At 50.6% G+C, this 16,280-nt stretch overlaps 1 protein-coding gene across 1 annotated transcript in view; it reads right to left on the bottom strand.

The window, feature by feature from the left end:
- Positions 1-13,094: 13,094 nt before the first annotated feature.
- The window catches only part of Rspo4 (R-spondin 4), a 42,633-nt gene continuing 39,447 nt past the window's right edge, over positions 13,095-16,280 (bottom strand). The window contains exon 5 of the mRNA XM_036183394.1: positions 13,095-13,186. Within this exon, the coding sequence (XP_036039287.1) occupies positions 13,095-13,186 (92 nt within the window). The remainder of the gene's footprint in view (positions 13,187-16,280) is intronic.

The raw sequence follows: 16,280 nt of genomic DNA on the forward strand, positions 1-16,280 counted from the left end.
CATCTCAGTAGTCAGGAGGTGGAAGCAGGAGGATTAGGAGTTCAAGATCATCCTGGGCTCTATAGCAAGTTCAAGGCCAGCCTGGGAAACATGAGACCCTGTGTTAAACAAAAACAACCCACCTTCAACTCAAACCAACAACAAAACCCCAGCAACAACAAAGTTGTTCTAACAGCATGGTCCCTGTTGGGAAAATGAAAAGATAAACCAGAGATTAGACAATGCAAAAAAAAAAAAAAAATCAACACTTGGTAAAAGGTTTGCATCTATAAGATAGCTATTATTGTCTGTCAGTTTATATATCTCTATTTCCATACTTGATCTCTATGTAGAGAAACAAGAAGAGAAAGTTTTCACAATAAGGAAACAATCCAATAAAAAAGGATAAAAATTTTCCCCATGCCCCAAAAAGGATAAAATTTTAAAAAGATACTATATTTATTATTTAAAAAATATTTTTGGCTGGGCGGTGGTGGCGCACGCCTTTAATCCCAGCACTTGGGAGGCAGAGCCAGGCGGATCTCTGTGAGTTCGAGGCCAGCCTGGTCTACCGAGCGAGATCCAGGAAAGGCACAAAGCTACAAAGAGAAACCCTGTCTCGGAAAAAAAAAAAGAAAGAAAGAAAAGATTTTTGTTTATATATTTATTTATTACTTGTATGCACACTGGTACATATTTGCATGGCTAGTGACTGTGGAGACCAGCAAAGGGTGTGGGACCCTCTAGAACTAGAATGATCACATAGTTATCATTATGTGGGTGCTAGAAAGAGAACCTGCAAGAGCAGAGAGTGTACTTAAACCCTGAGCCAGCTCTCCAGCCCCAAGATGCTCTATTCATAAGAAGTTTTATCATGTGATAAGCCCTGACAATACAACTTAAGGAAGGCTTCTTTTTTTGTTTTGTTTTTGTTTTTTGTTTTTTGAGACAGGGTTCCTCTGTGTAACAGCCCTGCCTGGCTTGGAACTCCCTTTGTAGACCAGGCTGGCTTTGAACTCACAAACGATCCACCTGCCTCTGCCTCTCGAGTGCTGGGATTAAAGGCGTGCACCACTACCGCTGCCTCCACCACCACCCGGCCCTTTTTAATTTTTGCTCATGGTTTCAGAGGCTTCAGTTCATGGTTGCTCAGTTTCATGTGTCTGAGAACATCATGGCAGCATGAGTGTGTGTGTATAATCCTCACTTCCTGGTGTCTGGGAGGCGGGGAGAGGGGGAACAGAGGAGAGGGGGAGGAGGAGGAGGAGGAAAGGGAAGTCTCAAGGATATGATCCAGTGACCTTAATTCTTCCAGAAATGTCCCACATCTTAACATCTCCAGAACCTCCCTGAATAGTGTCATGAGTTGGGGACCAAGCCTCCATCACGCTTATTACAACCCTCCAAATCCTCAAAATCTCCTCTCCATCTCATAATTCAAAATGTGTTTGGTCCATCCCAGAAGTCTTCATAGCTGTTTGGGCAGCTGCCACATTGCTCAAAATGCTAAGTCCAGAGTCTCCTCTGAGACTAAAGGCAAAGACCTGCAATATCAAAAATGAGCGACAGACTTCCAAGACACAAAAGCATGGGATAAGTATTCCCATACCAAACAGGAGACATTAGGAAAAAAACCAGAAAGAAGCAGACCCAAGCAAGATGGCCACCCAGGAAACATTAAATCCTGTAGCATCATGTCCCACAACAGGGAGGCATGCACGCCAGTGGGATGTGAGTTCTAAAGGGCTTGGGCAGACCTGCCCTGTGGCCTTGCCCATGGCAGCCCACATAGCCTCTGTGTTAGGCTGGAACTCACTGCCTGCATTTTGCTCAGCAGATATCTCACATTCTTGGCATTTCCAACATCCTGTGGGCTCCACTACAGCTTAGGCTTCATCCTCACAGCTTTATATGTCGGCCTCTTAGAGGCCGCCTGAAGGGACTCTAACCCTGGCACACATCATCTGACGCCCCTTTCCCCCGCCCCCACAAGGCCTTCCATTGAATCTAGGTGAAAGCCATGACCCTATAACTCCAGCCTTTCATACCCTTTTAAAACATGCATCACTGGACCAACACCAAGGTCTGCCACCAGTGTGAGGGGTCCCCTTGGACCACAGAGCATGGGCCTCCAAGCACTTGGCAGATGAAGACAGTCAATCTTGGAAAGACACCGTCCCTAGGTGATCCTGTGTGAGCAGGTGTCCTGCAGGTACTCTGCAAGTAAGGGGACATCTTTCAGGTGACTTTACTCTTTCACGCTGTCTTAGATTTTTATTGCCATGAAGGAACACCATGACCACAACAACTCTTACAAAGGAGACATTTCATCGTGGTGGCTCACTTACAGTTCAAAGGTTCTGGTGGGGAGTGCATGGCAACATGCAGGCAGGCACGGTGCTGGAAAAATAGTCGAGTGTCCTACATCTTGCAGGCAACAGGAAGTTGACTGACTCACTGGACCATATCCTGAGTATATGAAATCTCAAAGTCTGCCCCCACAGTGACACACTTCCTCCAGAATGTGTGGCCCAGATTAAAGATGTGCCCTCCAGCCTCAAGGTTTGGATCAAAGGTGTGTGTCATCCAGCCTCTGTTGGTTTTTACTCTTATTGGGGGGCCTGCCACCCAGCTACCAAATAAATCACACTTGGAGACTTATTCTTAATTATGAATGCCTGGCCTTAGCTTGGCTTAGTTTCTTGCCAGCTTTCCTTAACTTTAAATTATCCTGTTATCTTACTTCTGTAAATTTTACTATTACTCCATGGCTTAATGTGTACTGGGTGGCTGGCCCCTGACGTCCTCCTCCTTTTCTGGCTCCAAGATCTCCTCTCCTCATATTTCTCCCTCTATATATTCTCTCTACCTACCAGCCCCACCTATCCTTTCTCCTGCTTTGCTATTGGCTGTTCAGCTCTTTATTAGCCCATCAGGTGTTTTGGACAGACACAGTAACACAGCTTCACAGAGTTAAACAAATGCAACATAAACAAAAGTAACACACCTTCAAATAATATTCTACAACAAGACTCCTCCAACAAGGCCACACCTTCTAATAGTGTCGCTCCCTATGAGCTTATGGGACCAAATACAAGCTACCACACACACTCTTCAAATTAAAAAAAAAATTCCCCTTTGTGTAGGGATGTTTTCTCCTGCATATATGTCTGTGCAACAGGTGCCTTTAAAGGCTAAGGTACTGAATCCCCTAGAACTGGGGTTACAGATGCTTATGAGTGTGGATGCTAGGACTGAACCCAGGTCCTCTGAGAGGGCAGCCAGTGATCCTAACCACTGATGCATCTCTCCAACCCTCTTGACTTCTTTAGTGGTGCTAATTTCTTATGAATCCATGCTTTCCTTAGGCCTAGCCTCACACCATCTTTTCTGACAAAGCTGTCAAATTCTCAGTCTTTCTGCCTTTGCCTTTTACTGTTGATCCTCACTGTAAATTTGGCTCAATGCAGGCAGTAATCACAATGCCATGGCTAGAATGTTGGGTGTCATAGTTACTGTTCCATTGTTGTGCTAAAACATCATGACCAGGGTAATTTGTAGAAGGAAGGGTTTATTTGGGTTTATGGTAACAGAGGGATGAGTCCATCACCGTCAAGATTGGGAAACATGGCAGCAGGCATACATAGCAACCAGAGCAGCAAGCTGAGAGCTCACATCTTAAACCACAGCAGGAAGCAGAGAGAGGAAGCACTGGGGGTGGTGTGAGGTTTTGAAGCATCACAGCCTGACCCCATTGACATACTTCCTCTAGTAAGAGCATGCCTCCTTAGCCTCCCGAACAGTACCCCCAATTAGGGGCCAAGCATTCAAACACGCGACCCTATGGGGGACAGTTTCATTTAAACCACCACACTAGACCACCTCGAAATATCCCCTACCGTGTTTAACCCCATTGTCCCCCATCTCAGGACATGGGCAAAATTCTGGCAAGCATCAACAGCCTTTGATTGAACTACCCATTGAGTCCCTTTCGGCATTCTGGCTTTGCGTTTACCCACTAGAATTGCCCATTGTGTTCTAAGTAGCATGTCCTAGACTTTCTCTAGCTTGCTTATCTAATTTCCTAATTCCTCCACAAAACAAGTCCAAAGACTTAAGAACCACATGGTGAGACTTAGTCACAGCAATGGCCCTGATACCAATTTTTTGTGTTAGTAACTTTTCCTGTCTCTGCGACAAAATACCAGACAGAAATGCAACAGTCTCCAGACCTTAGCACAACTGACTCCATGATGGAAGTACCATTCAGCTGTAAAACTCAGCTGTAAAACTCAGCAGATAGACAGCACCACCTGCCAAAGTGAAAACCAAGACTTCATCCATCGAAGTCCAGAGTTCTGGGAAAGTCTCTAAATGTGCTAACCTTGTTTTTTGGCTTCTGTAGTTCTGCCTCTGGCTAGTGTTCTTGTTAACTGAAGTATGTCAACCCAGAACATGGTTTTTGTGCTTAAAAGCTCATCCTGAGAAAGGCTTGGGGCTACACTAGGATCCAAATACCCAGTGTAGCCACTTGCTTGCTAATAAAGACTTTCCGTTGGTTTAAACCTGAGTCTGAGTAGACGGATATCCCACCACAGGAACAACCAAAAGGAGAAATTCACTTTGCTCATGGTTTTGGTGCATTATGGTGGGGAAGCAGAGAACTGTAACCAGGATGGAAGGAGCAGGGCAGAGAGGGAGGGAGAGGAGGAGGGAAGAAAAGAACAGGAGAGAGGGAGAGACAGGGAGGGGAGGAGGGACAGGGAGAGACACTAGTGACCTCCTCTCTCTTCTCTTGTTCCATCTGGCCCCGGCATATGGAGTGGGTGCTGCCCACACTCAGGGCGTCTCTCCCCCTTGGTTTATCTTCCCTGGAAACGCCCTCATGAGCAGGAGAGATGTGCTATACTAATCTTCCAGGCCAGCCTCCAGCCCATCAAGTGGAGAATAAAGATTCGCCATCATAGATAGTTATAGATGTTGATAATGAGTGTGTGGGAAGAGACTCAAAATCAGTCACCAGAGATAATAAAAAACAAAGACATTTGGAAAAATTTAAATTACACTTTATTTACTTATTCTCTCTCTCTCTCTGTGTGTGTGTGTGTGTGTGTGTGTGTGTGTGTGTGTGTACACGTGTGTACACATGTACACCATGTACCATGGCACACATGTGGAGTTCAGAGGACAGCTTGTGGGAATGAATTCTCTTCTTCTCCCATATGGGGCCCGATGCTTGCTCAGTGCTGCTCAGAACTCATAAGGAACGGCTAAGTTTGTGATCTCAAGGAGCTGCGTGGCACAGAGCGGCTCCGTTTGCTCATCTGTGAAATGGCTCTTCCTGTACTGCGCTGTCCGGAGAAGGAAACTCCCAAGCACAGAGGTTGTGCTCAGAGGACCAGTGATCTGGTGGCTCCACAGTCTCCTTCCCTGTATCTCTCCCTTTCTCCATCCCTCCCAGCTTCCTTTCTTCCCCAATTTTTTCTTCACCTTCACTGTGATTTATTATTATTATTACTATTATTACTTATTATTATGACTATTATTTAAAGCTAACATACAGAGAAAGAAGTTTAAGTTGGGTGTAGTAGCACTCATCTTTAATCCCAGCACTCGGGAGGCAGAGGCAGGCAGATCTTTGTGAGTTCGAGGTCAGCCTGGTCTACACAGAGAGTTCCAGGTCAGCCAGCTTCCATGTTGCCTATATTCTATAACCTTCTCTTGTCCTCCTCGTCCATTTAGACTTCTTCCCTCTCACAGTTCCATTTCTGTTTTCACGTCCTCCATTCACGGGTGTGAGCTCCTGTGTTTAACCAGATTCCTCACACGAGAGAAAAACACGGCGTTTGCCTGTGCTGTACATTTTCTGTCAACTTGACGCACAGAGTCATCTGGGAAGAGGAACCTCAACTGAGGAGCATAATTTTGATCCATGATTGACATGGGAGGGCCCAGCCCACTGTGGGAGGTGCCATCCCTAGACAGGTGGGCCTGGGGTGTATTTAAAAAAGTGTCTGAGCAAACCAGAAGATGTCAGCCAGGGAGCATGGCTCCGTGTGGTCTCCATTTCAGTTCCTGCCCCCAAGTTACTGCTTGAGTTCCTGCCCTGAATTCCCTCAAGGGCAGACTGTGACATGGGTAGGATGCTGGTGGAGAAATGGGTGACTGTTGGTGGCCTCTCCCCCAACCCAATTCAAGCTCAAGGTTTCCTTTCCCAGCTTTCCGGTCACTGCTGCCCTCTGGTGACCTAGACAGGTATAGGACAAGCAGAGCATAGAACGGGGAGCCGGTGGAGGAAAGGTAGACCAAGTAAGTCTTCCTGAAGGAGGAGTGTCTACGTGAAGAGGATACGTGCCTTCAGTCAGGGGTTGGTGAGAGAAAGGAAGGGGTGAGGACAGAAAGAGCTTTCTGCCTCACGGAGCCTCGCTGAGTGCCTGGTGTTGACACCTCACTGAATTGATTCCACTACCACCCTGGGAAGGCCACCAGGACTAGGGGCTCACTCGCTCTGGGTCAAGCAGCCAGCCAGGCACAGTGCTGGAGACAGGTCCTGTGACTTGCTGGCACACTCCGTGGCTTCACTTCAGGGAGGGCAGAGGGACCTAGGGAGTGGAGGCACAGTCCTGCAGAGTCTGGGCATCTGGACCATGTCTTTGAAGCATTACACCCAGAGCCTGCTCAGAGGTGGAGGAGTGGACACGGTCTGTGTGGACATGGACATGTAGGTGGAGAAGTGGACATGGCCTGTGTGGACATGGACATGGAGATGGAAGAGTGGACACGGTCTGTGTGGACATGAACAAGGAGGTGGAGGAGTAGACATGGTCTGTGTGGACATGGACATGGAGGTGGAGGAGTGGACATGGCCTGTGTGGACATGAACAAGGAGGTGGAGGAGTGGACATGGTCTGTGTGGACATGGAGATGGAAGAGTGGACACAGTCGGTGTGGACATGGAGATGGAAGAGTGGACACGGTCTGTGTGGACATGAACAAGGAGGTGGAGGAGTGGACATGGTCTGTATGGACATGGAGGTGGAGGAGTGGACACGGTCTGTGTGGACATGGACATGGAGGTGGAGGAGTGGACACGGTCTGTGTGGACATGGACACGGAGGTGGAGGAGTGGACATGGTCTGTGTGGACATGGACATGTAGGTGGAGAAGTGGACATGGCCTGTGTGGACATGGATATGGAGGTGAAGGAGTGGACACGGTCTGTGTGGACATGGACGTGGAGGTGGAGGAGTGGACATGGTCTGTGTGGACATGGACATGGAGATGGAAGAGTGGACACGGTCTGTGTGGACATGAACAAGGAGGTGGAGGAGTGGACACGGTCTGTGTGGACATGAACAAGGAGGTGGAGGAGTGGACACAGTCTGTGTGGACATGAACAAGGAGGTGGAGGAGTAGACATGGTCTGTGTGGACATGGACAAGGAAGAGTGGACACAGTCTGTGTGGACATGGACATGGAAGAGTGGACACGGCCTGTGTGGACATGGACAAGGAGATGGAGGAGTGGACATGGCCTGTGTGGACAGGAGCAGGCTTGCTGGGAAGCAGTGGGTGGTGCAGCTTTCAATGCTGAACCCTCAGTCTTTGACAAGCAGCTGGAGCTGCACACTGGGGGTGGGAGGAGCATCTGTCCTTAAGTTCTAAACATTGTCTGAAAGAGGCTTCCTTTCAGAATTTACTTGGAAGTCCTTTTAAGGGCATCTTAAGACCAGTTTTCCTGATATTTTTTGACCTGCTGCTATGGTCAAATGGCTTAAATTCAAAAGGCATGGAAGTGAAGTCAGGCCCTCACCGCCTCACTCCAGTTCTGGTGGTTGCCTAGTTCCCCAAAGCCACCAGGGGCTTCTTTCACACAGGGTTGGCACACGCCTGCCCTGCACACGAAGGGTGTTCCGTTCCTCTCCTCTCCACAGCTGTCCCACCCTGCACTCTGTGGTGTGACCTGCTTTTTCTCTTAGCAGTACATCACTTAGCTGTGTAATCCATCGCAAGGCCCTTCACGATGCCTTTATGCCAGTTGGTATCCACGGAGAGTGTATCTTCACAGTCCTGCTGTACATTTCTAGTTTTCTTGGGTGTGGTCACATATAGGATTAGAAGGAGCAGCCGTGGACCCAGGAACCCTTGACATTTTGCCTGTGGGCCATTGTAAGTGAAAGGGGAACCAAGGCAGTGGGTGGTGGGACCAGAAGACGTGAGTGTGGCCGTTTTGGTGGACACTGTCAGCTGCCTTCTAGAGCAGTTGGGCCGAGTCTCACGCCTTTGAGGAAGGCAGGGAAAATGGAGACTTGTGTAATCACCATCCCGCCTCTTTGAAAGATGGCGTCTTTGTGATGTGCTATCCTGATTTGGATTTCCTGTGGAAGGACCTGGTGTGCTCTCCTATGCTGTGCAAAGCACGTCTCGTCCTTCAGGAACTAAACAAGTTGTAGGGAGGGCCATGGAACTCCACCTGTAGACACCCCATGAGCTGGGGGCGAGGATGGTCCTGGTCAGTGTGTGAAGTGGCTGTGGTGGAGTTTTTGGGGTTGTTTTGTTTTTTGTTTGTTTTGTTTCCTTGTTCCCACTCTATTGCTTTCTTTCTAAGTCTTGGATTCCCTGTTTATAAACCAAAAAACCAATGAAAGAACCCGCTAAAGAGAGCTCTGGTGAGGATGGATTTAGTGTTCCCTGTTAAACGGCTGGCCTAGCTTCTTGCTCCAACAGCGTGTTTAGTTAATGTTGAATGGATATACAGTGGGCAGGCCAATCACAAGCACTTAAGTCTCTAAACCCTTTCTCACACTGCCTTGCTGAAGCCTCACGCTGACACCATGGAGACGACTCTGATCCCCTTTCACAGATGAAAAGACTGAGGCAGAGACTGTGGGTTCTCGTCTGTGGCTCACAGCTGGACGGGGTGCAGATGGCATTTGTGACTTTGTCCTCAGTTCTTACACATCTCACTTCTGCCCTAGGAGACAGATTTCAAGATCAGTCCAATCCAGCTGTGTGCTCCTGGGAAATGGCCCTCCTCCACCCCAGGAGCAGCAAACAGCTGTTATGTCATCAGTCATGCCCTGGGGTTCTGGGGGTCAGGAGCCCAGGCAGGACAGGAGGGCAGCCTTCACTGGGGAGACTCCAAGCTGGGGGCTGGAACCATCAGCCTGGAGGAGTCACTCACTGCCCAACTGCCTTTTCCCACTGTAGGCCAGGGTGTCCTGCCTCAAGGAGACAGGCAGGTGGAAACCCAGGGCTGTGGGGCAGGCTGGGTGATGGAGGCCCAGGACAGGCCTCACCTCGGGCCTGTGGTCCAAGATCTGGATGCTTCTGAGGCTGAAGTTGGAATGGGAGCAGATCTTTGGGGCCTTTGTAGAAAGCGATTCCACACAGCCCCCCTCATGCCTTTTGCTATCAGCGGGCTCTCTGGGCGTGAAGAGATCTCTGACCAATGGGCTGTGGATGGATGTTTTAACCCTTTTCCTAGAACGCCTCCTTTGCAAAAGGCCTTTCACACATTGGGAGTTGACTGAGTATACAGGGGACAAATGTCCAGGTCTTTGTCACCAGCATCCTGCTGTGTGAAGCACATAGTAGGCACCTTGTGCATTTTTTACTCAATGGATGAGGCTGACAGATCTGGATGAGTCCCTCTTTTCTCTAAGCTGGCTGACAGGGTTGTGTGTACAAGCAGGAGATAAAGGTTGTGAAAATTCAGGTATATAGGAGGGGGTCAGAAAAATGTGAGTTGCTATGGTCTCCCCTGAAGGAAAGACATTGATAAGAGTCTTAGCCTCTACCACACACCAGGCGCTAAACTAATATGGAACACCATCACCATCACTATCATATTTATTGTTAGAATGCACATTTCCAAGTCAGAAGGGTCCCACGGGATGAACGAAATTTTCTTAAAACTACTTGGGATGTTCACGGTCGCCTGGGGCTGGTGTCTGCAGATGTCAGTCAGTACGGCTCTCCTGGAATGTTGGCGGGTGTCTTTTGAGTCAGGTTTCTGTTCTGTGCTTGGAGTGGCCTGGGGCCTGGGTCTGGACTCTAGACACTGGTGTGCTGCTGTGAGGGCCATTCCACTGAAGTCACTGGTCAGTTGAGGTGGGAGGCAGTCTCTCCCTGTCCTCCGGGACAGCGATATGCCCCCAAGCTCAGAGAGTGGGCAGCAAACAGGCTGGCAGTTCCTGATTGAGTCACACCCTCTAGTGGCTGTATGTGGGAATAACAGGCAGCCCACGGTGACCCGTCTGGTAGAGATGGGGACAGAGTAGGTACCTCAGGCCTGGTACAGTCCAGCAGGAATGGCAAAGGGTAGGAAGGGCAAAGTGTTATCTCTGCCACTAGAACATCACTGAGGGGCCAAACAACCTCACTGGCCTTCTCCATGACTCCAGAAATGGAGCAATTCTGAACTTTCCCAGCTTGGCCTACAATAGGCGTCCAGATGAGTTTCCGATGACATGGAGCTTCCCTTACCAGGAAGGTGGGAGAGACGGACCACAAGAGCGTAGTAGTTGGCAAAAGCCCTAGGTTACAGTGGGGGCCCTGAGAGAATTATTTAAAACTGGAAACATTAAAACAGTATTTAAAAACTACCCAGAGCTCTCAGTTGGGGGCAGAATATCAGGTCCCCCACCTCACAGGGGAAATAACATGGCTAGAAATGGCAAGCCAGAGACCTTCCACTCTGGTCCTGGAACAACTGTGGAATTTAGAGCCTGCAGTGGCCCGGGGCTTGAGAATACCATACAGAACATATTTCCATCTCCAATCTATCCACACACTCAGACCTTTGAGCTGTGGGGTCAGAGCTGGAGCTATGTCCCTCAATCCAGACCCTGGAACTCAGCGTGCCCTTCCCCCAACTCAGCCTCCAGTAAGTTCACTTGTCTCATTTGCTTCTCAGATTGTTCATAACATATAGGTCTGGGGAGGGACCCCGAAATCTGAAGCTTAAACACCCCCCCTTAAAGCATCTTCCAGATGCAGGCAATGGGACAAGTCCAGCCTTGCCTCCTCTTCATTCATCAAAGGGAGTAGTGCAAAGCCCTCAAAGGGCACATGGCTTGGCCCAGACTCCCAGTCAACCGCTCACAGGCTGAGCTTACACCAGGTTACCAGAAGCCCAGGTCATAGCCGTGACTCAGTGAGACTGTGCTCTTTCTGGTGCCTCTGGGTTTCTAAGACGTCAAAGAGAGCACAAGTGTGGACCTGGGCTGTAACTAATTCACGATGCTGAGGCTTTGCTAGGATATGTCATCTTTTGCCTCTGGCTGAAGCTCAGGTGACATGCAGATGCCTGGGGCTATTGGCCAGTCATCTCCCTGGTGCCATGAGACCACAATGGCATGCCACTATGCCTGGCCTTTTTCATGTGGGTGCTGGGGGTCACACAGGTCCTATGGTAGCAAGGCAAGCATTTTAATGACAGAGCCCCTGCGCCTACTTCTTAAGAGGATCTGGAAGCACTCCAGCAGAAACCCTGTCCTGTCAGTCCCCACGAACCTTGGCCCCTCTCAACCTGAACACTCTGGTGGAAGATGCCCCCAGGAGTTTAGAATCTGCTACGGTGAACTTCTGGACATGGTAGTTCTAACCCTATCTGACACCCAAGAAGCTCTCATGAGTTTCTTTTTTCTCTTTCTTTAAAAAATAGCCGGGGGTCTCAAAACAAGGAAGCATTTCAGGGGTGTGAACTTCTACAGAGAAGTGGAGAGCCTGGCCTGGTAAGCAGGGGATTTGGCTGTTGTCCGTGGGACACCATGAAGGAACAGCTACAGGGTCAGGAGTGGTGCTGAGGACCCTCAAATGCCTAGTGTAGGGTGAGTGTGAGGCTTACTGTCTGCGGGGGTGACATTACATCGTATGAAGCGTCTCTCTTGCCTGTACCACATTCTTCTCCAGCTGTCCTTGAGCTCTGCTGCCCAAACTCCTCCCCAGCAATGGTGGCAGCTCCTAGGCCAATGGCAGGGGTAAGGACAGACTTGCCAATTAGTTTGATCTACTTGAAGGCTCCTCCCCAGTGTCTTTCCTGCCTGGAGCTGGAGGAATCCCTGTAGAAGATGCTCAGGATGTCCACAGAGGAGGTGGGTAGTGGGAAGCCATCCCAACTGCTGAGCCAGCAATTTTCCCGATTGCTTCCCCAAACACCCTCAGGCTTCTTCACAGACACGATGTGCTGAGCGAAGGCTGGGGTGTAAGCCCATCGCTTCCTCAGCTGTCCGTTTCTCTATGGGTACGATGGGCAGGCAGGGGGAAGGGTGGTGAATAGAGTGGGTGGGACCAGCATTAAGATCCATTTAACTTCAGTAGCCTTTGAGATGAGAGACTTATTCCCTCAGGAACAAATGTCCCACTTGATTCTGTGCATGGGTCCCCGACGGCTTGGGAGGGTGGTCAGCTGGGGGGAAAGGTCATGGGTGCTATGGGAGGGAGACCAGAGGGGGGCACTGAGGATGTGCTGCACAACCAAAAGGATGTGCTGGTGGGCCTGAGGCCACTGTCTAGCCAAAGGGTCCCTAGTGACTCCTACGCCACCATCCTGGACAAGGGGTGCAAGGGAGATCCGGGAACCCATCCCTGGTAGCCTCACTGCAGAGGCCATGGCTGGGTACTGCAGAAATGGCCGTGAGGGACGACTGGTCCTGGTGAAGGGCTCACAACTCAGGTTGCAGGGTCTCTCTGGCTCGAAGCTGGGCTCCCAGGACCAGTCACGTTGCACCCATCCCTATTCCTCCTAAATTGTAACTCTGAAAAGGCACAGAAATCTGGAAGAAATACGTTTGCTTTGAGGTGTCGAGAGCCACATGGAGAACATAGGCACCGTCTCTTACGCGTGTCTGTGTATGGGGTGGGGGTGGACAGTGACGAACAGAAAGTAAAGCGGGGGGAATGAAAAAGACAAGGTGCATGGAGAGAGGGAAAGGTCCAAAGAAGAAAGCAGCAAGTAAAGAGGGCAGTGAGGGGGAGAAGAAAAGGGAGATCAAGGACGCAGACAGACAGCAAAGTAAGCAGAAAGAGGGAGGATGTGGGAAAGAGCGGAGCAGGGGGGAAGGGAAGTGTAGCGAGCCAAGGGCAGAGGCCAGAAGATGGAGCCCTAGCTGGTCATTGTGAGCCAGGCTGCTGCGGCCTGCGCTCCAACTTCCTGTCCTTGCGCTGGCGTCGATCCTTCCGGCTCTTCTGCCTGGGATTCCTCTCTGTAAGAGAGCACAGGTCCAAGGAGCTCCTGAGGGACCAGGGAACCCCAGGTATTCCCAGCAGGCTTGCAGTGCTGGGCTCAAAGTCACCCGTCTTAAGTGCGGGGGTGGGGGGCGCAGGCGAAATTGTTTGGGGCAGAATCCTCCCCGGTGATTCCCAGGGGCTCAGGAGGACACTGACCTGGGGAGGGAGTGCCTGGAGGGGAGGTGGAGCTGGGCAAGGCCTGGGAGGGCTGAAGGACCACTTGGATTAGCACCTGTCAGGACTTAGGATGGCCTCACAGGGGTCCCCGTGCCTCTCCACGTATGTTAATAAGGCTTCCTGCTGCACAAGTCCCTGTCAACTCTTGGCTATTTCCAGCCAGGTCCTGCCCTCCTGGGCTGGCGGCCCTGCAACCCAAGACCCTGAGACATAGCTGCGGCCCCATGACCCAGAGAGAGAGTAAATGGACATGGACGCAAAGCTACCATTTCAAGCCCATTTGACAGGGAGGGAAAGGGGCTGGTCTCAGCTGTTCCCACAGTACAGCTGCTGCAAATCCCAGACTCAGGTCTCAGCTAGAGTGAAGCATATCCTACCAACTCTGGAGGAATACGGCATATGTCGAATGTGAGCACCGGATTAGACCCTTTTCTCAGATAAGGTGACCAAGGGCGGGTCAGAATGAACTTGCTCAATGGCCTGGAGCATCTGGGGCCATTTCCCTTCAGAGAAGCTCATCTGGGCTGAGAGGCTGCTTGGGTGACCAGTGGCCAGACGGCAGAGGGTGTGGACAGAGTCCCAGCATGGTGTCTTTAGGAGAGCTGAATGTCCCCTGCCAGAGTGGCTTCCTTCAGCAGCCCCTCTTTTTTTTTTTTTTTTTCCCCCCTAAAGATGTATTTATTTATTATGTATACAGTATTCTGCCTGCATGTGTCACTGCAGGCCAGAAGAGGGCGCCAGATCTCATTACAGACGGTTGTGGGCCACCATGTGGTTGCTGGGAACTGAACTCAGGACCTCTGGAAGCGCAGCCAGTGCTCTTAACCTCTGAGCCATCTCTCCAGCCCCAGCAGCCCCTCTTTGCTCACTTGTCATTAGCCCTGTCTGCACTTTCCTGTGGTGTTCCACTTGGCTTGCACGCCTTTGCAGTGATCTGCCAGCTCCCCGGGGCATTCTTCCCTGTGGGTGGGTGGGAGCACTCCTCTGACAGCAGGAAGACAGACTGAGGTGTGTCTGGGAGCCAGGCCAAGCCTACATTTCCGTTTTATAAAGTGTCTCCTCACCCAAGCCATTTTCTTACGCTCTTCATCTCAAGGTGGTCTCCTGGGGAGCCGTGTGCTCTCAGGACTGATGACACCATCCAGAGCTTCTGCTTTTCAAGGGCACGTAGCAGACAGGGGGAGACCTCTGAACCCTGCCACAGACAGGGCAAGAACTATTTCTCCAGGGTTAACTGTGCTCTCGCAAAGAGTCAGGGCCTCAACATCTCCCTTCGCAGGGCAGACTCAGGGTCGCCCCACAGACTAGGCTGCCCACTTTGGGGGCTTCCCACCACATCTAAAGCCTTGGAGACACTGTGCAGGCCACAGGTGAGGGTGGAGTCTGAGGACATATGGGAAGACTACCAGGGAGGGAGGTCCTTAGCAGCTTTGAAGGCTGGGATTGGGAGAGATGAGTGATTTTCGTCCCTGCCTTTCCCCTACGCCAGCCTGCTAGCTGCCATCTGCACACCTTTCATACACCCACCCGCCCACTCACTCATGCACCCTCCCACCCACACACCCTCCTACTTACCCAAGCAACCTCCTTGTATACCTGCCTACCCTTCCACTCATCTATCCATGCACTCACAAAACTACCTACTTACCCATCTACTGACCCTCTCACTCCCGTGTCTTCCAACCCACGCACCTACCCGCCCACCCACCCATCTACCCACCCACCTAACTCTCTGCTTACCCACCCATCTGCCCATCCACTCATATAGCTATCTACTCAGCCACTCACCCACCCATCCACCTATCATCCCTCCTCCACCCATGCACCTACTCATCCCACAGAGTCAACATCTGGGTCCTGTTCCAGCATCAGAGGCAGCCTTGGCTTCCGGAGACCACAGACACACCACACACAACTGCAGACGGAGCAGGGCTTTTCCCTAGAGGTGTCACTGCTGTGACATGATGTGACCAGCGATGACTCCGGAAGGGGAGCTCAGAAAACCTCTGAGTGGACAAGGTGCCTGGGCTGAGGCCCATACGAGGAGGCTCTGCAGCCGTCTGGGAACTCAGACAATTAGCATATGCCACGCAGAGCGATCACCTCGGTGTCTGCAGCCACAGCTCCCAGTACCATCATGTGAGAAGGGGCTTTCCTTGAGTGTTGGGTGTCTAGTCTCAAATCTAGGTCCCACTCACTGTCCCAATTGCTCATTGTGTATGTGTGGGTCGTGATGGTGGTGGGAGAGTCCCTGGATTCAAATTCTGCCTCTGCGATGTCCCAACTGTGTGTCCTGTGTCCTGGCTCCAGGTCTTCACTGTTGACTGTGACTATTCTTCTTTGCCACTGATTAACATTTGACCTCTAGGTCCACCTACCCTGGCTATGTGACCCGGGGGCAAGTGACTCAAGCTCTGTGGGCCTCGATCTCCCAAAATGGGATAATAACTATACCTACATCATAATCGTTGTGCAGATCAAAAGAGCCAGTGACTGTAGAGAATTAATACGCCAGGCTCTTGGCTTTAACATTGATTTTTTTGGGTGCCGATGCCTTTCATACTTCCCAACTCTCTCTTCTGGGGGTTCTTAGTGGAATCTGTGGTCTTACCTTCCCCAGTGAAGGGGCTCCTGTGGAATGTAGTGGGGTGGTAAGGCATAGCCCCCCCACACCTCCCCATTCGACTGTTGCATAGTTGACAGCATTGATTCCTCAAAGCTGAGATCTCTTTGCACATGCGTGCCTAGGGTTTTAGAGTATTGCACTCAAATCTCTATGGCAACCTTGGCTCTCTGCATTCCTGGGGCCTGTTTCCAACTGATCCCTGTATGCTGGGTCAAGCATCTCCTTCTTGGCACCATTTCTCTTTTGTATTACAGTGTGGGGGCTAC

This window comes from Onychomys torridus, chromosome 4 (assembly GCF_903995425.1).
Source record: "Onychomys torridus chromosome 4, mOncTor1.1, whole genome shotgun sequence".
In the NCBI taxonomy this organism is placed as follows: domain Eukaryota; kingdom Metazoa; phylum Chordata; class Mammalia; order Rodentia; family Cricetidae; genus Onychomys; species Onychomys torridus.